Below are 22,941 nucleotides of genomic sequence, written 5' to 3' on the forward strand. Positions count from 1 at the left end.
TATTATCAGTTCATGAATCAATGACATTCAGTCAGTCTTATCCAATGATGACCAGCAGCTGACCATGTTATGCCATTATTTCAATGACATTCAGTCAGTCTTATCCAATGATGACCAGCAGCTGACCATGTTATGCCATTATTCCTTATATAAACTTAGGCTCCCATAAACTTAAACGAACTGACTGGTTTTTTGACAATTATTATTATTATTATTACACCCCTTTTAAGAGTATATTGATAATCCCTATAAATTACAACACACTTGTCTTACTGATAATCCCGATAAAGTTTACAACACACTTGTCTTATAAATCCCTGGACTGCATGGTTATCATTCATCACAGTTACTGTTACTTTCTAGATTCTAGATAGTCTAGAAAAGTAGATGAATACACATCACCACTACTACTATACTACTAATTGTAATAGTATTGGTGTATACTAATACTACTACAACCACCAACACAGTATCATCATCATTATTAACATCATGTCTACACTGGAAAGAACTTCCACATGCCATGCAGGCGCCACTCAGGGCACACTCGTGATCATACATCAAATGTCATTGGTTATATTATATAACCTATTATATAATATATAATACACAGACATGTATTAAACAATAATATACATTATAATATATATCAAATATACATAGATATATGATACATAAGTATTCAATAGATTCAAAATTCTGTTTCTGTCGAATCCTTCACTTGTTTTGTTAGTTGTGTATACACATTTTATATACGTGGATGTCTGATCTTTTTTAAAGCATATGAAAATCAAAACATTCCGTGTGGATACTTTAATAAAACAAAGACAATGTAGTGTGTTGTAAATAAAAATACTGTAAATTGTAAAATCCTATAAATCAGACAGAAAGGTCTGCATTGTGAAGTATGGAATTTTATGACTTTGGTGTACTATTGGGAATGTTGCCTGAGTCTCCATTTTGGTTGCTTCTTTAGTATCAGGTACTAAGGTGGAAACTACCTATGCACACCTCATCCAATGCATTACTACCACTATCACATCTTCATTACTCATAGTTATAAAATATCACCACCAACACTGAACTCTCCATCATTATCACTGTGACTTTTTCTTTTTCTTATTCTTATTCGTCTTCTTAATCTCTTTCTACTTGTTCTTTTTTTTCATCAAAACAAAAATTAAATTTAAAGGTGGTTATCAACATTATAAATAATGAAATCTTTATAATCGTATAAATATCAGTTTAACTCTTTGTTTTGCTGTTCAAATCGTTACAAATACACCACATTTCAAGACTGATTGAAAATGTATGTTCATTTTCAGATTTCTAAGATAGAAAGCCTTTTGTATTTTGTATTAACATGCTCAAGTTCAAGTGCTTTCTCCTTTATTATGGGATTTTTATTATTTTTATTGTTACCCACAAACCACTCATCTTGATCACATATTATAATCATTGATTATTACAATGATAAAAAGAAAATATCAATGAGATAAATGTAATTTTAAAAAAGAACACATTCTCTATCGAAAGCAGATTAGGATCTGTGAGATATGAATAAGTAAGAGATGAGTTGATGAACCTTTTTTATCATTTTCAGTTGACATGAAACTGTAATTGCTGTCATCTATCAGTCTTCCCAATGGCGGTAAGGTCAAGATCTCAACAATTTTTCTCAAACATATCAATATTACTGATGTATTTGTCATTTCTCACATTGCCATAAAGGCAAATCTTGCTATTTGATGTTTTCCCAATTATACAAGTGCCTGGTAACTGGAAAGCAAAAAAAAACAAACTGGGATACTCGTAAATTCATTGGCGTATTTAAGATGAAGGATATATTATGTCTTGTATTTATTTAGTCTAATCTTGAGCTTTAGATTTGTGTGGTATAGGTTTTAAAAAAATGTTGTTGTTTTTTGGTTTTTATTCGCTGCTCGCTGTTTTGTTCGGCATATTAAGCAGATTTGTCCTTTCTCTGATTGAGTTGTTAATATGACTGCTGGTTCTTCAGTATATTCTGGATTTTGATCTTTTTTTTTTCAACAATCTGTTTTACATGAACGTTTCCCCATGGATGCCACTTTTCAGGGTTATCCCGGAATTCCAGGATACACGGATGCTATATCGCTAGTATAAGCCGACAGGCAGACTTTTTGTCAAGCCAGTATGACGTCTTGCTGGTTTTTCAGATAACCAACATATCCACATCATCATCACTACCACTTTACCACAACCACCTCAACATCATCACTACCAATACTACTATAACCACAACCATCACGTCATCATCACTACCAGTATTGCTACAATCACCATCACATCATCATCACTGCAAATACTACTGCAACCACAACAGCATCGATAAAGATGTGAGGAATAAATTCAATAGGTCATGGCTAGAAGTTAAAGATGATAACGGTGATTATTTTTCTGACTATGTCAAAACAATTCCAGAGGCAGGAATATGATTTTGATGAAGTCATCTTTACCTATATGAATGACATGCTTATTTAGCATTCCTTCTACATCAAATTATGGCAGTCATACTTCCAGTAAGAAATAACACCCACTATTTTAATGTATTGTATTTATCACTCTCCTCTCCAATGATGCCCTTATTTTTAAAAAAATAATTGAATCTTCAGTTTGTCGAAGAGTTTCAGTCAATTTTTATAGAGGTCTATCATCATCATCATCACTACCACTGCTACTACTAGTTCTACTACAACCACCACCACCTCTACATCATCATTTCATGTAACACTACTACTACAAACACCACTACCACAACCTCATTATCACGACAACTAACTACAACCATCATCACCACAACTACTACAACCACAGCCATTTGAGGTTTCGGAGATTTGGGGTGGTATTGGACATTGTGTTTACCTATCTTACAGTTCTAAATAGATAAGATTTTCTCTTATGAAATTCTACCGAACGATGTGTGAAATTCATGTGAGCACAATTTTTAGTTGTCGTCTCTGTAAATTCTAACTTAATTGCAGGATTTTTTGAGTGGTCCAAAATGTCTGCAGGCATTTTGATACTTTGGTAATGGCGCCCATGAGGATAAGAAATTATAGATACGTGGTGTTCTGGGATTTGCAAATTATGGTCTATTTAGTTACCATCTTCCGTGGTCAACCAATACAAATTTTGTGTCTAATTAGCCTCTTAACAATGTTTCGCAGTTGATGTCAAATATTATAATAATATTATGAAGTAAGAGGGGTCAATGACTGAGATAATATATTATTAGTATGCTACCCCCAATAGTTATTAGTATGAGTGTGCATTGTTGGCTTCTTGCCCTCTGTAATTTTGTTAGTGTTTATGTGTATGTGTTTGCAGTCTTTGTGGTCGAATGTGAAAGGGGGTCAGGGGGGGGGGGGGGTGATTGCACATGTGTGTATACAGGGGAGGGGTAGACTCCAGTTTTCCGGAATAGGAATCGAGGCAGTCTAATTTTCAGGGGCAGAGATTTTTTGTAGTGGCACCCATGCACTTCCCTCTGTTGATGATTCTCCATTTTTTTTGTTTCATTGGGTTTTTATTTCACAATATTGAGGGCGAAGACATGGAATGGCCCTACTCATTGATCATTGATATTTATATATATATATTTATTTTTTTTTCAGACTGCCTCAAGAACCCAGTCTACCAAGACTGTCAAAAGGTAATGATTTTGCTTAATCATGTTAACAACAAGATATGAAGTGAGTAGAAAAGTGCCAGAAGACAATAGAGAATAAAAAATTTTTTTCGCGGCGGTGGTGGGGTTTGAACCTGCGACCTTATTGTTACGACAACTCCGCCTGGCAGGTGAGAGCGTGGCTCTACCGTGTGAGCTATCCACGAACACATAAAATATTCGTTTCAAACCCAAAGTCATTTCTAGATCCCTCTCTCACCCACTTCTTGAGATCGCCGATTCGTTCACCACCATCGCGAAGTAATTTTGACCAGCAGTTAAGCTTAATAGCCAATATTCTCATCACAAACATATAACATAGAAACGATTGAGACATTGAGTATGCTCCGGTGTGTATGCTCCGGTGTATGGGGTGAATTTTTAATTCAGAAAAGTGAGTGGAGCAGGCACTTATGTTGGTAACAACAAGATATGAAGTGAGTAGAAAAGTGCCAGAAGACAATAGAGAATAAAAAAATTTTTTCGCGGCGGTGGTGGGGTTTGAACCTGCGACCTTATTGGTACGACAACTCCGCCTGGCAGGTGAGAGCGTGGCTCTACCGTGTGAGCTATCCACGAACACATAAAATATTCGTTTCAAACCCAAAGTCATTTCTAGATCCCTCTCTCACCCACTTCTTGAGATCGCCGATTCGTTCACCACCATCGCGAAGTAATTTTGACCAGCAGTTAAGCTTAATAGCCAATATTCTCATCACAAACATATAACATAGAAACGATTGAGACATTGAGTATGCTCCGGTGTGTATGCTCCGGTGTATGGGGTGAATTTTTAATTCAGAAAAGTGAGTGGAGCAGGCACTTATGTTGGTAACAACAAGATATGAAGTGAGTAGAAAAGTGCCAGAAGACAATAGAGAATAAAAAATTTTTTTCCGCGGCGGTGGTGGGGTTTGAACCTGCGACCTTATTGGTACGACAACTCCGCCTGGCAGGTGAGAGCGTGGCTCTACCGTGTGAGCTATCCACGAACACATAAAATATTCGTTTCAAACCCAAAGTCATTTCTAGATCCCTCTCTCACCCACTTCTTGAGATCGCCGATTCGTTCACCACCATCGCGAAGTAATTTTGACCAGCAGTTAAGCTTAATAGCCAATATTCTCATCACAAACATATAACATAGAAACGATTGAGACATTGAGTATGCTCCGGTGTATGGGGTGAATTTTTAATTCAGAAAAGTGAGTGGAGCAGGCACTTATGTTGGTAACAACAAGATATGAAGTGAGTAGAAAAGTGCCAGAAGACAATAGAGAAAAAAATTTTTTATTCTCTATTGTCTTCTGGCACTTTTCTACTCACTTCATATCTTGTTGTTACCAACATAAGTGCCTGCTCCCCTCACTTTTCTGAATTAAAAATTCACCCCATACACCGGAGCATACACACCGGAGCATACTCAATGTCTCAATCGTTTCTATGTTATGTTTGTGATGAGAATATTGGCTATTAAGCTTAACTGCTGGTCAAAATTACTTCGCGATGGTGGTGAACGAATCGGCGATCTCAAGAAGTGGGTGAGAGAGGGATCTAGAAATGACTTTGGGTTTGAAACGAATATTTTATGTGTTCGTGGATAGCTCACACGGTAGAGCCACGCTCTCACCTGCCAGGCGGAGTTGTCGTACCAATAAGGTCGCAGGTTCAAACCCCACCACCGCCGCGGGAAAAAAAAATTTTTTATTCTCTATTGTCTTCTGGCACTTTTCTACTCACTTCATATCTTGTTGTTACCAACATAAGTGCCTGCTCCACTCACTTTTCTGAATTAATCATGTTACTAATATAACTAGTGCAAAGTTATCACAGTAGCCAACTGTTACTGTAACATTGTAATTGTTATGAATCCAGAATAAGAATGGGGCATTTTTGTTCATTGTTGTACGCCTTTTGCTGAAGATCATAAGCTTTATTATATTTCTATTATTTAAGCCTTTCAGCAATCTTACACTCTTTTAGTTTGTGTACTTTTAACACTTGAACCAGAAGGTCATATAGGGAGTTCAATCTGGCTGTGTCATATCAGATAAGGTGGATTCTGTAGTCAATACTATTTATATAGTCTATAATATAATGAGAGAGTTTTATTCATTAATTTATATATTGATTATAATTTTGCAAGTATGATCTCATTTTCCGCGGGTGGTTGGATGGGAGCATCACCCTTGAATCATATACCTATGATGTTCGCATGGGTGTACGATCCGATAGTGATGTCGTTTCTTCTTCTCTTTACTAGCCTATCCTGCTTCTTTGGTTTGTGATTGTATTTTTGACAGGGGATATTTTTTTTCCTGTAAATCTTCTGCCTGTTTGTTCTTGGTTATTTATAATTTAGCTTATGATATCTTTAGGTTATGATTTTGATTTACATTTGTACTATTTTTGTTAGATTGCTTGTTTTTTTGTTTCAGCGGTCTCTCATATAACCTCAATTGTGTTGGAAGAGACCTAAAGCAACAAACAACAACAACAACAATCTCATTTTCCACTATCAGATTTAACGCTATTTGAAGGATTGTCTGCTTTTTTTCAAAATCTTACTCGTTTTGGCTCTCCATTGTACACATTTAATTTACATGGGTTGGCAGCACTGTAATAAGCTGTACAGTAGGCATTCATGATGTCTGCATAAATCATACTTTTAATGAGTTTAAATTCCACCTATATTTTTTGGTTTTCATTTTGCAAGATAAGTTCAATAACAAAACAATTTTGAATGAATTTTATTGTTGATCAGAAATCCAAAAATAAAGATTGCACTTAAAACTTAGAAAATGTAGTGGAGGTAATAAGGATATGTGGGAGTGGTATTAATTCCAAAAGAAAATGTCACATTACAAATCTGTTGTCAAGAATTATTGGCCTGTGTTTTGGATTTTGACCAAAGTTGGTAAGCATGCCCATCCATGAGTTCTGAAAAGTTGGTCAATAAGGATTATATGGCACATTTTGATAAATATTTTTTCCTTTAATCCCTTTTTATTAAAATATGAGCTCATTGTAAATTTATACTAATTTTATGTTATCTAATTCTAAAGTCAATCGTGTAGCACAATTTATGAATGGTTAAACTAAAATTATTTATGTTTTAATTATACATGATTTTTTAGTTTTCTATTTGTTATTTTTGGATGGATGCAGATTATTATTTGAAAATATGACATCTTGTACTTATTCAGTGTTTTCATACTGTGTCCTGGGTGAGGTATTTTGACTTCCCATGCTGGGATGGAGGTCACAATTTCTGTGTCTTATACCCCCCTATATCTCTTTTCTGAGTTGCTTTGTCTTTTTCTTGGATTCGGATTACTTGGTTTTATCCTTGGCGGAGAGGGAAACAGTCAAATGCATAGTGTTAGTTATCGGAGGTGATATTTTTTTATCCGTGTAAATCGTCTCTTTGATATGTACTGGTCGTTAGGGTGTGTTCCTCTTAGTGGGATCTTGTGTTGTGTCTGGATGAGACTTTTAGGTGGTCTCTAAGTACATGACAGTATGTTCTTGGAATCAACATATGTTATCTATTTCAACCAATTCCCCTTTGTCTTACTTTTTCTTGTGTGCTTTTGTAGTAATTCTAGAATTTTTTTGACTATCCCATATTCTTTCTTTTCACTGGCGCTGATTTGACCTAAATGTGTTGCAAGCTCAGTAAAAACAAAGACAATCATATTGTCATATTCAATTTTTTGATTTTCTATTTACAGGTCAGAGGCTCCCAATAAAATCAAAATCCAGATGAATGGTAGCAGTGCTAAAGTCATTCACAACACAGATGATAGTGATGGTGCAGGTAGTGACAATTCTAGTCCAGAAACTCCTAAAGGTGAAGATTTTATTCAGCATTTTGCCTTTATTTGGGGGTCCCAGTAGCTCAGTCTGTAGAGCCCTCTCTTCACACACAGAGGGACTGAGATTGAACCAGGGTGTAGTCGAGATTTTTTCCACCCAGCAGAGATTGGGTAGCTGGGTCTGTTAGATCGGGTGGGAGAGAGGGGGGGGGGGGGTTTAAACTATTTGCGACCCCATCCTCGAAACAGTATTAAATCAGAATTTTCATTTATATAAAAACAGGGACTTGAAGTCTGTTTCAGTCAGTTGATCGACCGACAATTTTTTAATATCTACAAGAATGTGAATTTGTGCAGAGATTGTAAATAAACTTTTTTAAAGAACAAACATGTAACTATTATGGTTTTATAAATTTAATTATAAAAGTTTTAACAACTATGGCCTCTCTTGGCCGATAAAAAATTGACCAAAGCTAGAGTCAGGTGCTTAAATTACCTAATTAATGTTGACAGCTCCGTTAAACATCTAAAAACAAAGACACCTTTAATTGAATAAAACATCTTAAAAATTCCAGTCATAATTGTCAAAGTATTCATTCATTTTACATCAATAATGCCTGACATATATATGTGAGATAATGAGAAATGTCTTCAACTTTTATACTTTTCACTTTCCATTTAATCACAAAATCAAGCCATTTACATACATTTTATTATAGCTTGTGTCTGATATAAATTGACTCCAAATATAATCGATTCACCAAAAATAGGTCTTTGTTATAAATTATCGAACTGTATTATTTGTTTTGTTTGCAGGTAGTAATAAGAGTAAATTTATTGCTTTTATCATCAGTTTTAATTGAATTATTTTTTTAAGATAGTGTGCTTCCTTTAACGTTTGTCTATTCCCCTTGCCTCTATCTGGCGATCTGTGGTTGGAACTTTGCTTTTATTATGTGGAAATGAATATGATGAAACAAATTTTTGAATTTCGATTTTTTTTGTATCTTCTAAACAGCGAAAGGGTTAGAAACTACAAAAGATGACCAAACTAAAAAGATCAAGGAAGGTTAGTGTTGTGTTGATAAAGAAAAAATATTTTCTATTATAATAATATTCATTTTTATTAAACTAGTCATTTTTAAAAAGCTGTATTTGGATCTTGCCCTGAGACTTGTTTAGTTTCTTTTTTATCAAAGCTGCATAGTGTAAAAAGAATTATTTGACATTGATATTTTATGACATAAGGTGTTTTTTTGTTGTTGTTTTTTTCGAATTTACTATTCTGTGGCATAATAAAACACCTGATTTGATTTTTGACTAGATATGTTTTACATCAAATTTATTGAAGGTTAAGATTAAGACAACACCTAAATTCAGCTTTTGCATCTTTCTCCTTTCTCAATATGTGGGGTCCAGTTTAAATACTCCATCATGTCTTTTACACTGTGTTGTCGGTTGTAATAATTGCAGACAAATCGACAGGCCCTTTTTTTTGGTATCGTTTCAAACTTATTGATTGATGTTGATGTAATGTGGCCCCATATGCTGCTGCTCTATTCTAAAACAGGTCTTACAAATTCTTTGTATCTTCAATCGATATTTGAAGTAAAATTTACTATTGAAATTGAACATAGCCGTTTTGTTATTGGATTTAACTATTATTTATCTAAACTATTGCATTTTATTTAAGTCAGATTATGGACAATATTATATAATCACGGAATGTTTTCTTTTGATTTTTTTTTTTGTCTTTTTTTTTTTTTTTGGTTGTTTTTTTTTTAATTGTTGTTGTTGTAAATTCTGATGTAGTTCATTTTTGATTATTTTTAACTGGCAGGTCTGTACTTTTACAGCAATTATTTATAGTATGCAAATGTAACGGTTTGGGGCATTACTTTAATGTCCTATGAATATTTTTATCATGGATGACTGAGGCATGTTTATTTGTTTTGTCTCCTTAAAGCCCCCATCCGTGTTGATACATCAGTCTTGGAGAATGTTACATGCACTTCTTGTGGGAGACAGCTTAACCCTTACAAGAACAATTCTGTACAAAAGCACCCTACGCTCAAAGTCATCATTTGTAAGGTAGGAGTTGGATCAAATTTTTGAAAACAAAGTAAAATTTCCATTCCCAAGTTAAATTTAAAAGTATGTGTACTATATAGCATATTATGATATCTGTCACAGAGTTGTGTATGATCGGTATATTTACAAAGTAGTAAGAAGGGGGGTGGAGATATCCCGTTAAACCCCTAATTCATGGGATTCTTTTTTTTTTTTTTTTGTTGTTGTTTACATGAATGCCAGATCTGTAATTTTTTTCTTTCAGAAACTGATTTTTGATAACTTTTTTTTTCAATTTATTTTAATAATATTAATATTTTATCTTAAAATATTTTAATTAAAAATTTTTTTATTTTTTAAAATTTTTTTTATCAACAAACCATTTTCTCCTTTTCTAGAAATGTGACAAGTTTCTTGACAGTGGTCAAATAGCTAAAGACAAGGATGGAATTGATGAACAATGCAGATGGTGTGGAGAGGGGGGTAGACTGGTTGTGTGTGACCACTGTAGCTGTGCTTTCTGTAAAGCTTGTGTCATGCGCAATTTTAATCGGTCAGAATTCAACAATATCAGTAAGTTTTCATCTTCATTATCAGAATAACAACAAACAACAATGGTGATATTATTATTATTATTTTTATTATTATTATTATTATTATTATTATTGTTGTTGTTGTTGTTCTTGTTGTTATCATCCTCATCTTCATTCTCTTATAGATAGAAGCAACAGGGAGTGAGAGCAGCTGCAACAGTCAGTGCTTAGAGTGAAAAAAGTATTAAAACATCAACAAAGTAAAATATTTTCTGCGGTTTGAATTCACATTTTATCTATTATCGTTGATTTTTTTTTCTCCTTTGGTCACAATTATACATTTTTACAATATTTTAGGGCTTTTATAAGTCTGCATAAATTACACAGGATGACACAAAGATCCATTTTAAGTCTGGCTGTGTTGGATATATTTTAAAAAAAAAATGAATATCATAATACACTCATCTCACATGCTAGTAGTCAAATAAGGAGTCTGGCTAAATTCTTTAAGGTTGTCTTTTCCAAAAACTATTGTGGTGTGTATTATTGAAGAGTAGCAAGGTTTATACAGTGGAATCATAATTTAGCGGGGGTTGTGGAGTCTGAGCAAAATCCTTGTCATATCCAATACCTAAAATAGATATATTAATATTAAGTGGTGGTGGTGCTTATAGTAGTAGTAGAATTAGTATTACTACTCACTGTCAATATATCTGGTATTTTAGGAATTGGATGCGACAAGGATTTTGCTCCCACACCCCTACTACTACTACTACTACTATTGCTACTACTCATTGTCATATGGTTTATATTGTGTATGAATTAGATCTTTGTATTGTATGTGTTAGCATTATAGCATTGTATATCCACTTTTGTTCCCTCTTTTATATTTGCCTGGTGCTTAAATGACTTAAATTGTGTTTCATGTGCCATTAAACCAATAAATACATACTACTCTCAACATATATTACATTGTGGGTGCATCCTTTGATTAATCATAATTTTGTTCTTATTTGTTTCTCAGATGACCAAGAGAGTTGGAAGTGTTATATATGCGACAATGCTCCGCTCCAGGGTCTTCGTGAAAATTACAAGAATGTACGAGATGCAATGAAAGCTCTTCAAGCCAAGAAAAAGAGAAAAGAACAGGCGATGTTGGCCAAGGAAGCTGCCAATGCCAATGGTAGGAGCACAGCTGGAAAGTCCCAAGGGGCTACCACTTCACAAATTTCAAGTAGAAAGGGTCCTCAACCTTCAAAGAGAGCGGATGGTGATAGTGGTAGTAATTATAGTAGTGGCAGCGGTTGTGAAGGTGTTGCTTTGAGTATACAGGACTTGGAGGTAGATTACTTGCATGTAGAGGTTATCATGGATAAATTATCAACAGCCACAAATACATTCAAAGAGATGTTACGTGCTCTACGATCTCAGTTTCATTCCACAAGTCCAAGGGCGGCAGATGAGGCCCCACCCATGTTTAGTTTCTCACTTGGCAGTTCTGTAAATGTTGAATCCAAAAAAAAAAGGTGTTCAAAAGCCTTGAATATGGGCTTATTGACATACTTTCAGTCTCTTCGGAAAATACTCCATCCTCAAAATAATCCTATACCGACTCTGACCTCTAAAACTTCTACACAGGTATCACACACTGTCAAATCAGTTGAAACAAATACTTCGTCCAGTAGGAGAAGGCCACACATTTCCCAGGAGGATGATGACAATGACATTCATATAGTGGAAGGTGAAACTTCAGATGAAGAAGAATCGTCAATTGAAGCCAAAACTTCCAGTACTAAAAGAAAGTCATTTGGGAAAAAATCAATAGACCAGGATAATGACAACACTCCAAAAACCAAAGGTGTCAATGAAAAGGAATCTTTAAAAGGAAAATTGTCAGTGTCCTCCCTGTTTTCAAAACCATCTAAGTCAAAGTCTGCCTCAGACAAAAACAGTGATAGTGATAAATCTTTTAAGGAATGTTCAGTGATAGAGAAAGAGAAATCAAAAACTGAAAATGAAACACCCTTTTCTAACAGAGTCACAGAAAATATTACCAATGATAAAGAAATTGATAACAATGACAATGCCAAAAGTATTGATGAAGACAGTAGTGTGAGTGATAGTGCTGTCGAAGAGACTGTTGTGGAGCAGGCTGATGATATTAATACAGATAGCAATGTAGTGGATGAAAATGTTGCTGCTAAATTGGATATGATCCAACAATTAGCTGAAGAAATGAGTGATAGTGCGGAAGATGATGACGAGGAAGACAGTATTTCTGACAAAGATAAGGATGAAGATGTTGAAGCTTCTGAGAAAAGTAATAATGGCAACGATTTCAAAAGTGCAATAAATGAGAAAAGCAAATCTGCAGTTGTTGATGACAAAATTAAAAGCACATCCCCACATAAAGATGCCAAAGAGAAAAATAAAGATAGCAGTGCAAAGTTAAAAAGCACAACCCCATTGAAAGAGACCAGCAAGAAAAATGATAGTGAAAGTGTAAAGTCGAAGGGTAAGCGCAGTGAAAAAGAGAAATGTTCGGGAGACTCCAGTGCAAAGAGAGACAATTCAGATGATGATGCTGAAGATGATGATGATGACAATGACAACAGCTCAAGTTCAGACCCTCTGGACAGTGATGAGGACGATGCTACCAAGAACACCAGGAAGAAGAGTGAGTAGTAGATCTCAAGTATGCTTTCACCTTCTGCTTTTGACTTTCGTCTCGTCTGTCCATCTTCAGCCAGTTAATCAAGAGATGCACCACCTTGATCAATCAACATTACTCATGTCATTCTCTTCATCACCCCATGGCATGTTTAAATTACACCCAGATTTTGTACAAAAATAATGCCTCACAGAGCATAACATCATATTGTTATTATAGTGTGGAGGGACAGCAATCTACCCAAAATAATTACGATTTTATTCTTTAGACTGCCATTTTTATTGGAAACTGGTATAAGATATATACACATGGGATTGGAAGATGTTGGTTTGTGGACTAATGATTGTGTGGAACATGTCGATTTGTTAATTATGAAGGTGCAAAAAATTGGCATCAGGCAATGGTTTAGGTTTCAAATCTGATATGATTTTTATGAGACATTGCCAAAGTTTTAATTTTTGTGATGAAACAGGAGGCATTATTTTTGGACCTTTGTTTACCATTCACCTTATCATTTGTTATCAGCTGTTGTATGCAAACTTTTAATTTTATTTAGGTTTGTCGCATTCACAATATGCTGATATCGCCGTCTCTCATTAATCACTCAATGCATGATTTGAAAAAGAAACATTGATGACTTCTTCAAGTATAACATATTTATTTCCATTGTTCATAATACAATGTTAGACATTCTGTTTTATTATGTAGGGATTCAACAGTGAGGTCTATACATGTTTTTTAAATAAAGAATTCTGATTTGTCATGTTTTATCGTTTGTCATCCCTGTGTCTCAAATGCATTATTAAATTAACTCTTGAAAGATTATTGACTTTTGACAACCGAACACTTTCAATTTTAATTTTAATTTTCCTTTTTAAATAGGCAAAGTTAGTGGAAAAGACACAGAAAAGGCTAAAGGTAAAGCCACAGACAAAGTGAAAGAGAAATTAAAGTCAACAGAGAAAGAAACAAGTAAAAACATGAAAAACAGCTCAAATGGCGATATAACCAAGCCTAAGGGTAAAGTCCAGTCAAAGAAAAAAGACGAGAAATCAAAATCAAACAGTGAAGATGAGGACGAAGTTGACAAAGAAATTGAAAAATTGTCAAGACTTCCTATCGTGCAAAAAAAGAAACCTCAAACCAAGAATGACAAAGTAGAGGAAGAAAATGAAAAGACCAAAGAAGAGGAGGACAGCAAATTGAAGCCCAGTCAATCCAAAAGAGGTTTGTTTTGTTTAGTGGATTTTTTGTTGTTGGTTTATTGTTTAAATTTGATGTTTCATATCATACAAAAATCTTGGTTACCTCAAGAAACTGTTCAACGATCCCTCTTCTCTCCAACATTCATTAATGACCAGTCTAGTAACTAAATTTAGATTATTTGCTGACAACAGTCATTTGTTTAAAGTAATTATTGAAAACCAGAATGACACATCTTACAAAACAATCTAGACTCACTTTTATCGTGGACAGAATCAGGGAAGGTGAATTTCTAACCTGACAAATGCTATGTAATGTCAATAACAAACAAAAACAGGCTATCAAATATGACTATAAGATACTTGATCATACTCAAAACATGTAGACATGTTCCTCTCATGGGAATTCACTTAAACAAGGAGATAGAACAAGTGCAATGAAGAGTCTCGAGATTTATCATCATTTGTAACAGGCAAGCTATCGTCTCAACACTCATTTTACTACAGTGTCTTGTACTTAGCATTTGATTTGATTTTTCATTTCAGCTACAAAAATTTCTAAAGAAGCGTTGGATCTGGATGACTTATCTTCAAATGGCGAGGTCGAGAGTGAGGAGGATGAGGATATTGACAGTGATCTTGAGCCTGTTGTATCTTTTGGCCCTGTCAGTGAGGTTGGCAAAGCAATTTTATTTATTGAATTATTGAGTCATAAAATGTATTTTGTATGAGTCAATAGACGAAAATGGGGAAATTCTTTAGTCAATCTTAAGTACAGTTTAAAAATTACAAAATCACAGCGGGTGGTTGGATGGGAGCATCACCCTTGAATCATATACCTATGATGTTCACATGGGTGTACGATCCGATAGTGATGTCGTTTCTTCTTCTCTTTACTAGCCTATCCTGCTTCTTTGGTTTGTGATTGTATTTTTGACAGGGGATATTTTTGTTCCTGTAAATCCTCTGCCTGTTTGTTCTTGGTTATTTATAATTTAGCTTATGATATCTTTAGGTTATGATTTTGATTGACATTTGTACTATTTTTGTTAGATTGCTTGTTTTTTTGTTTCAGCGGTCTCTCATATAATCTCAATTGTGTTGGAAGAGACCTAAAGCAACAAACAAAAAACAAAATCATATTAACTCAATGGTTCAGAGCAAATTAACTTTTCCTTTGTTTTTGTTCTTTATTTTTTTTAGGTTTAAGATAATGGTAAATTTGTATGTGAACAAAAATTTTGATTACACACACACACACACAAAAAAAAAGAACTAACCCAAAAATAACATGAAGGATTTCATTTTGTCTTCTTTTTCGAAAATAAATTTGTTCATGCCGACAGTTCGGTTTATAAGGGCATCTTTGTAGGGTTTTCTATTCAACTCCCATATCTTTTCTTATTGGTTTCCTGTCCTTGTCTTGGAGTGAGGCGGTTTAGTTTTCCTCACGGTTGAGCTTTTTTCATGAGGGAGACTGTTAGATGTAAACTGTAAATGCACACTTTTTTTTTTTAATGGAAGATCTTTGTTTTACTAATTCTTGTTCTCAGTGTGATTGTGTATTGTTTGTCTTAGAAACCATTTGAGTGACTTCATTTTGATGTGGATCCTGTGCTAGCATTAGTATAGTATTGGAGTTTAGGCGACTTTAGACCGGGTACATGGGTAGATTTTGTACGGTTCCCCTTTGACTTCCTTTTTCTTGTGTGCCCATGAGTATGACTTGCACTGAACTTTAAACTCATTTTACTGTCCCTTTTGTTCTCTGTACCCTTTTCCTTTTCTTATATTTAAAAGATGTTGTAAGAGCTTTAATTGTTAACCATTGAACGATTTTTTTCTCTACTATTTCACATCATTTTATCCTCCTTGATGTAAAAATATTTAGTGGTACGGTATCATTCTTTTGTCTGTTTCTGTACTTGTATCTATTGAATACATTGTCAAGAATTTATAAAAAACATTTTCAAATGTGAAGCTATTGAATTGACTAAATAGGTAGTATCATAGGTGTTGTGTTTTTATGTAACTTGTTTCGAACCGAACAAAAATTTTGTTTCCATGTTTTGGTTGTCAGAACCTTTTTTTTTTTTAATCATGTGTGCAATAGTATTTGTTTAGTCCTTCAGAGCCATAAGGCCCATGGAGCCGGAGTTTATTCCAGTTTTTATAGCGTGAAACGGACAATAGCAATTTGCTTGCTATCCTATGGATAGGACGCTAATCTACCGCAAAGTATTTTCCCTCAGATCACTGCTGGGTGAACTGGGGGTCAGAAAAAATCTCGATTGCACCCGGAATCGATCTCGGTCCCGTTGCGTGTGAAGCAAGTGCTCTAACAACTGAGCTAGTGGAGACCCCTGTTTAATATTATAGTCTTTAGTAATGTAGGAAGACCTCCAAATGGGATTTGATTTAGACCTGTAAATTCTCAGTCAATTAACTGAAATCAGTCAATTTGTCAAATTCAAATATTTAAAAAAAGGAAAGAAAGAAATAAATAAATTAAAAAAGAAAGAATTCACAAATCGTAGTCCATGACCGTAAAGTAATTAGGAGTGTTCCACAGCGCTACGCATAGCTCATGGGGACCGTTTATATTAACGATATATATATTGCCAAGACTAAGCGACGCTTTTTATAAAAGGCGTGTCTGAACACTTCCCTGGGTATTTTCACACATCCTTCGTTAAATTATTTTTTCACTTTCCAAACCCGTCGTGATCCCAACTGTAGCCAATTTTAACTGAGCCACCGAGCGATAAATTTCACTGTTTCATCTAAGCCAAAATTGACCACATTTACCTGGCGAGTCTCAAAACTATGATAAAGTAAATTGCGAATGCCGGAAGTCCGTTATGTAGACACCTTCAAATCGAAAGTTAGGATAGATCCCTACAAGCACATTTCGATTGCCTCACGTTGTAAACAAACTGGTTGACCGTTTCTTCACTGATTGAGTACCTGATTATAAGGAACAATGGTAAGTAGCTTAATTAATTCCCGTGCAAATCAGGACGTTTTCTGCCATTGTTTTGCTCAAGCCCAAGCGAGCTTGCTGTTTTGTGGCGATTTACCTTCATTTCGATTCTTTGAATTTTTCCGCTACCCGCTACGCCTGCCGACGTTTCTTCTTGATAATTCACTTCTACTTAATAATTCAGTGTATTGGCCTGAAGTCATATTTATTTAAGTTTTTTTTCTTCTATCATTTACTGATTGAAAATCAAGTTTGCTCATTGCTACATTATTCTAATGTTCTCACAATGGCTGAGCTGTTCGTGGATCGCAATTCAATTCAGACTTGTCGAGCATCGACATCGATAAAGATGTGAGGAATAAATTCAATTGGTCATGGCTAGAAGTTAAAGATGATAATGGTGATTATTTTTCTGACTATTTCAAAAAAATTCCAGAGGCAGGAATATGACTTTGATGAAGTCATCTTTACCTATATGAATGACATGCTTATTTAGCATTCCTTCTACATCAAATTATGGCAGTCATACTTCCAGTAAGAAATAACACCCACTATTTTAATATATGTTATTTATCACTCTGCTCTCCAATGATGCCCTTATTTTAAAAAAAATAATTGAATCTTCAGTTTGTCGAAGAGTTTCAGTCAATTTTTATAGAGCTCATTTACAGGTCTATTGATTTCACTATGTAAAAGTAAAAGTATGATTTCTAAACTGTAAATCAAGTTTTAAAAGGATATCATTTATGATTATAAGAATATCAAGACTTATTACCCTTCTGGTATGATTTAGATGATATAAAATAAAATGGTTTTCCATAAATGAAGAGTGCTTAATTTTAAATAAAAAATTCATTGGACTCTTAAAAATTGTCATTACTTTTACAAATTTATTTTATGCCATCATAGTGGCAATCTTCAGGATCTTCCTGACCACGACCGCCATGATGGCATGAAACATATTTATAGAAATAACCTCAATTTTTAATTTTGATTTAGTTTGAATGGTTTAGATCATATTTTGTTCCTTAGAATTCATGTTTATTCTGTTATTTATATAGGTTCTCGTCAAAATAACGCTGATTGAAATTAATAGGTTGATCAAATATTTAAAAAATTGACTTAAGTGTTCACCACAAGTCCAAATACATCTTTTGGCTGATTTTTTTTTGAGAGGCAGTTTACTTTACTTCATAACTATTACATTCATGTCCTTAATCTATCGGACTAGGGTATTCCACACACACCTATGTTTTTAACTTTCTTCATACCGTAGTAAAATGATGAAAAGTTTGTGATGTTTAGTGTGTATTATGTTTTTTGTTGTGTTTTTCTTTCTTTTTTTTCAATGTAATTTTTTTTTAACTTGCAGGACACTGCAGCAGAGGACAACCTTTCAGCTAAGAATCAACTATTGGAAGACAATGTTAATGGTGAGGAGGAGGACGATGACGAAGAAGAAGAAGAGGCGGATGAATCGAGCGACGAAGAGGATGATGGTAATTATTGATTTAAAATTGTCTAATCCAGACTTTGTTTTTGTCACGGTGTAGGTTCTTAAGAAATAAATAAATACAGTCCACGACGGTTTATTAGGACGGCTCGGTTCTTGACGAATCATCCCAATTAAACGACGGCATTAAATTGAGAGCAATTTTGTAGAATTACCGTAGTCCACTCTGCATTTATCCAGATTGTAAGGTCTTTTCTTGTTGATGAAGCCATGTTCATATATATGATTTGTAAACATTTGAGTGTATTCCTCCTAGTGGGGACCTGTGCTTGTATCTGAATGAGACATTTTGGTGATCTCAAACTAAGTACACTGATAGTGTGCTCTTAGAATCTACACCTGTTCCCTATTCGAACCAATTCCCATTTGTCTTGCTTTATCTTGGGTGCTTTAATTGTAATTCTAGAACCTTTAACTATCTCACTTTCTTCCTTTTTACTGGTGCTAATATGACCTAAGTGTGTTGCAAGCACGGTAAAACCCTTAAATACAAAAAACAAAACAAACCCGCTTTTTAGAGACTCTCTTTACTTCCTATATGAGGCCTTTGTATTACACACACACAAAAAACAACCCCGAACTCTTGTCACTGTTAAAACAATATTGCTGTTTAACTTTGGGTCAGCAAAACTGCAGTCTCCCGCATTTTAGCCAAACCCTCCTGATTTTTATCCCAAAACTCCCTCTCAACTGATGTATCAGGTTGGCAGCTATGCTTAAATGTTATATTTCTAATAGTGTCTATGACTAGTAAACTCACTGCATTCTGGACATATACACATTTTTTTCAGATATTTAGATTTTCTGTTTGTTGCCTGGGGCAAATCCGTTTCACTTGCACATGTATCCAATATGATAAATGCAATATTTATTCACCCTAGATGCAAAGAGTAAGAAGTCAAGACCAAAGAGGAAAACGTCAAAGAAAGATGATGAGGATAAAGATAATGAAAAGGAAGATGAGAAAGATGGTGATGGTTCTGACAGTGATGAGAACATAGTCAGCAAGAAGAGAATACGAAGCAAGCTGCTGGACAGCAAATTGACTGACAGTGACTCTGATGTTGGTGCCTCAAAGTAAGTTTATTTTCACCACATTGTCTTGATTTATATTTCACTAGCTTAACTTTTGTTGTGCATGCCAAGAACAACAAAATTTGAGCATTTATATAGAGCAATATCCTTAAAACGGTTTCAAAACACTTTACAAGGGTCCTTATCCAGCAGCTACACATAAGATGGCTGAGAAATGATGGCTATCAGTCGATATTACAGTTTTCTTCAAACAAAGACTTTGTTGGTAACAGCCGGGTACTCATTTTCCACCAGTGTATGGAGAGTGAATGCGAGTTAAGAGCTTTTTCCAAGGATTCAACTATGTGCCACTCAAACCCTGACCTTCCAAACCGAAGGTAAGTTTCATAATACAAGACAGCATAGTCGCACATCAAAGAGGGACTCAGAAAAAAATTCTGGCCATTGATTGTTAAATTTGTACTGATAAATATGACAGTGCTGCTTTTTATTGAACATGTGATAATCTATTCAGGTTTTTGATTTTCTCGTCGATGATTATCATTTCTGAAATATACTTTATGTTGATTAAATTTTCTAGGAAGAAGAAAACTAAAGAGGAAGATGGTGAGGAGGCATATGAAAAAGATAATAGCCAGAGCTCTTCTGGATCAAGTCTGGACTCTGATGATGATGACAAGGACGAATCTAGTGAAGAAGAGGATGATGATGATGATGATGATGATGATGATGAAGATGGTCCCAAGAAGAAAAAAAAAAGAAAGGGCAAGAAGAGGAGGAAGCGGAAGAATAAGAAAGCTGGAAGTAATGAAGAAGAAGATGAAGAGGACGAGGATGAAGAGAAAGGAAAGAAGGGCAAAAAAAGAAAACGCATTAAGAAGATGAGTGACTCTTCAGATGAAGGAAATGAAGATGATGATGTGAGTATAATAATGATGTAATGTCATCATAGAATAAATTCTTTTGACTGTTACTGTTACTGATAAGTTTCTCTCTCTGAAAGCTCTTTCATTATTCTATTTACTCTGAAGGGTCATTGTTGATACAACTGATTTAACTCTTTTATTATTCTTTTTCTTTTAAAGATCACTGTAGATATGATTTTATTGTGTTAAAGTTCTCTCTTGGTTAGGTAACTGTTTCGTTGTTCTTTTCTCTTTTCTTTTCTTTCAAGAGTCATTTTTTATATCAAATTTTTTTGGGCTGTATGAGATGAATGCTGCAACAATGATATATTATTGATGTACATGAGGATTAGAAGTATAAATTATCAAATTATATTTTTTCACCTGTTTTAAACTTATAACCCACAATGATTTGAAAAAGTATGGAGATGTTATAAATGGTATAATGATTTTTTAAAACATTTTTGAATATATCAGCTTTTGTTATACTTGTTATTGTATTTATTATAATATATCACAAATAAAATCATGAGTGGTTAAACAGCTCTCTGAATTTAGATAATTAAGACGTTAGTAGTGAATTGAAATTGCCATCCATCAACAGGACAAAGGAGGTTTTGGGAAAAGAAAGAAAATCCGCAAAGTGATGTCAAACAAAAAATTGGAGGATACCACCAAAGCTGCTGCTAAAGCTGAGGAGAAGAGACGGAAGAGGATTGCTGCAAAACAGAGAGAGGTTAGTGTTCCACTAATTGTTAGGACATAGTTGCCATAATGATTTGGTGACAGGATAGACAGAATAGGCATTTTATGATCTCATGAATCCTTCTTTTTAAGATGATTTGTGAATGGGGAGCGATGTTTAGATAAATATTTGGTGTAAAATACTTTTGGGTAAGGTAGTGTTATAATGTTTAAACATGCTAATCAGCCAGTCTCTTACTGTCCGTCCGTTTCAAATTATAAGCCGGTACATTGTTTTTTATAAACAGTAGATACATTTTGTTAAATAATTTTCTTTTTCCTAGATACGTTTACAAGATCATTTGTTTAGAACATTTTGAGCAATTTGAATTATAAATGGAAATAAGGAAGTTATTCTTTAACATTCTGTGGATAATTATAATCAAATTGAAATTTTATGTGAGAATCTTTATTAATAACTATAGCACAATCATGCTGAAGATAAGCTTTTTGGGATATTGAAAATGTGGGCAGAGGTCACACAAATATCTTGATAAATAAAATCCAATGGTGTGAATAAAATAGTTCAATCAAAATATAATACATCGCATCACAAATACCAACAAAATGTAATTGTCTGTCATGCATGCGGCACACAGTGAATGGACTCATATTTATTATCAAGAATGCAAGGAATATGCCAAATTTTATATTTTTGTATGTTTTACTCTGCAGTTTAACGTAGAAACAATTACAGATGAAAACAACCCTATGAACGCTCCCATAACAACCAAATTGATTTTAGAACCTGGCAAGGAGGAAGAGGATGATCCGATTGTACAGGTCAACAAAAAACTTATCAGGAAATTGAAGCCTCACCAAGTTGAAGGTATGAATCATATCTGTCTGTCAGTCGTCTCCATTGCCCATCATGTCTCTTAAGTATTTAAAGTTGTAGCCCTGTTGTAGTTTGTGTAGGAATGACATGAATTGATTAATAGTGTAATACCATTGAGAGCTGTAATAAGACAAAACTAAAACTATAAAAGAATATTTTAATTAAATTTTTTTTTTTTTTGTTTTGTTTGATCAAAATGACATTTGTTTTTTATGCAGTGATAATTTAATTAATGTACTTTTCATTTTCAGAAAAAAGAATATTAGATCATTAAAAGTGTACTGATATTTTCATTCATTCCAGCTGTTCAATTCATGTGGGATTGTTTATATGAAAGCGTGAAGAGGTCAAAGAAAGAAGAAGGGGCTGGATGTATTTTAGCTCATTGTATGGGATTAGGGAAAACTTTATCGGTAAGTTATAATTGTTAATTAATGTTAAGAGAGTTACATATTTACATACAAGCAATTAAAAACATTAAATTCATTTTTTTAAATTACACTCTTCCGTATTTTCATGAAGGAATATAGATAATCCATCAAATAAGATGTCTGACGTCAACAGGAATCACCCATGTTGTCCAAGTGAGCAAATTGTGGGTTAATAATCTTGCCCAAGGAAACAAAATGAAAGTGTCTGAAGCGGGGCTCGAACCCGGGACCGTCCAGATCACAGTGTAATGCCTTAATCACTTGGCCACATACAAGCAAATATTATCTAAAATCTAAATGATTTAACATAACATTTTAAAAAAAAATCCTTACTAAAATTCAAGTTAGCTTTTAACTGACAGTTCATAGAATTAAATCTCTAGTAACAATTCTTTATATATATATATATATATCTCTCTCTCTCTGTCTCTCACTCTTTCTCTCACTCTTTCTCTCTTTATCTCTCTCTCTCTCTCTCTCTCTCTCTCT

At 34.2% G+C, this 22,941-nt stretch overlaps 1 protein-coding gene across 5 annotated transcripts in view; it reads left to right on the forward strand.

Annotated features, from left to right (window-relative positions):
- Window positions 1–22,941, forward strand: part of LOC144970110 (transcriptional regulator ATRX homolog) — a 40,456-nt gene that overhangs the window by 915 nt on the left and 16,600 nt on the right. For 2 of the 5 annotated variants that reach the window (XM_078909341.1, XM_078909342.1), the window contains exons 2-16: window positions 1,604–1,651; window positions 3,657–3,694; window positions 7,444–7,562; window positions 8,546–8,596; window positions 9,494–9,618; window positions 9,996–10,170; window positions 11,155–12,807; window positions 13,684–14,028; window positions 14,550–14,677; window positions 18,359–18,485; window positions 19,381–19,576; window positions 20,115–20,454; window positions 21,044–21,175; window positions 21,859–22,012; window positions 22,325–22,434. In XM_078909341.1, the coding sequence (XP_078765467.1) occupies window positions 1,646–1,651; window positions 3,657–3,694; window positions 7,444–7,562; window positions 8,546–8,596; window positions 9,494–9,618; window positions 9,996–10,170; window positions 11,155–12,807; window positions 13,684–14,028; window positions 14,550–14,677; window positions 18,359–18,485; window positions 19,381–19,576; window positions 20,115–20,454; window positions 21,044–21,175; window positions 21,859–22,012; window positions 22,325–22,434 (3,699 nt within the window). In that variant the 5' untranslated portion in view covers window positions 1,604–1,645. The remainder of the gene's footprint in view (window positions 1–1,603; window positions 1,652–3,656; window positions 3,695–7,443; window positions 7,563–8,545; window positions 8,597–9,493; window positions 9,619–9,995; window positions 10,171–11,154; window positions 12,808–13,683; window positions 14,029–14,549; window positions 14,678–18,358; window positions 18,486–19,380; window positions 19,577–20,114; window positions 20,455–21,043; window positions 21,176–21,858; window positions 22,013–22,324; window positions 22,435–22,941) is intronic. The other 3 variants (XM_078909344.1, XM_078909343.1, XM_078909345.1) reach the window with 3 other exon arrangements.

Source organism: Berghia stephanieae, chromosome 4, assembly GCF_034508935.2.
Source record: "Berghia stephanieae isolate SIO BIC M18660-M18661 chromosome 4, UCSD_Bste_1.3, whole genome shotgun sequence".
Taxonomy (NCBI): domain Eukaryota; kingdom Metazoa; phylum Mollusca; class Gastropoda; order Nudibranchia; family Aeolidiidae; genus Berghia; species Berghia stephanieae.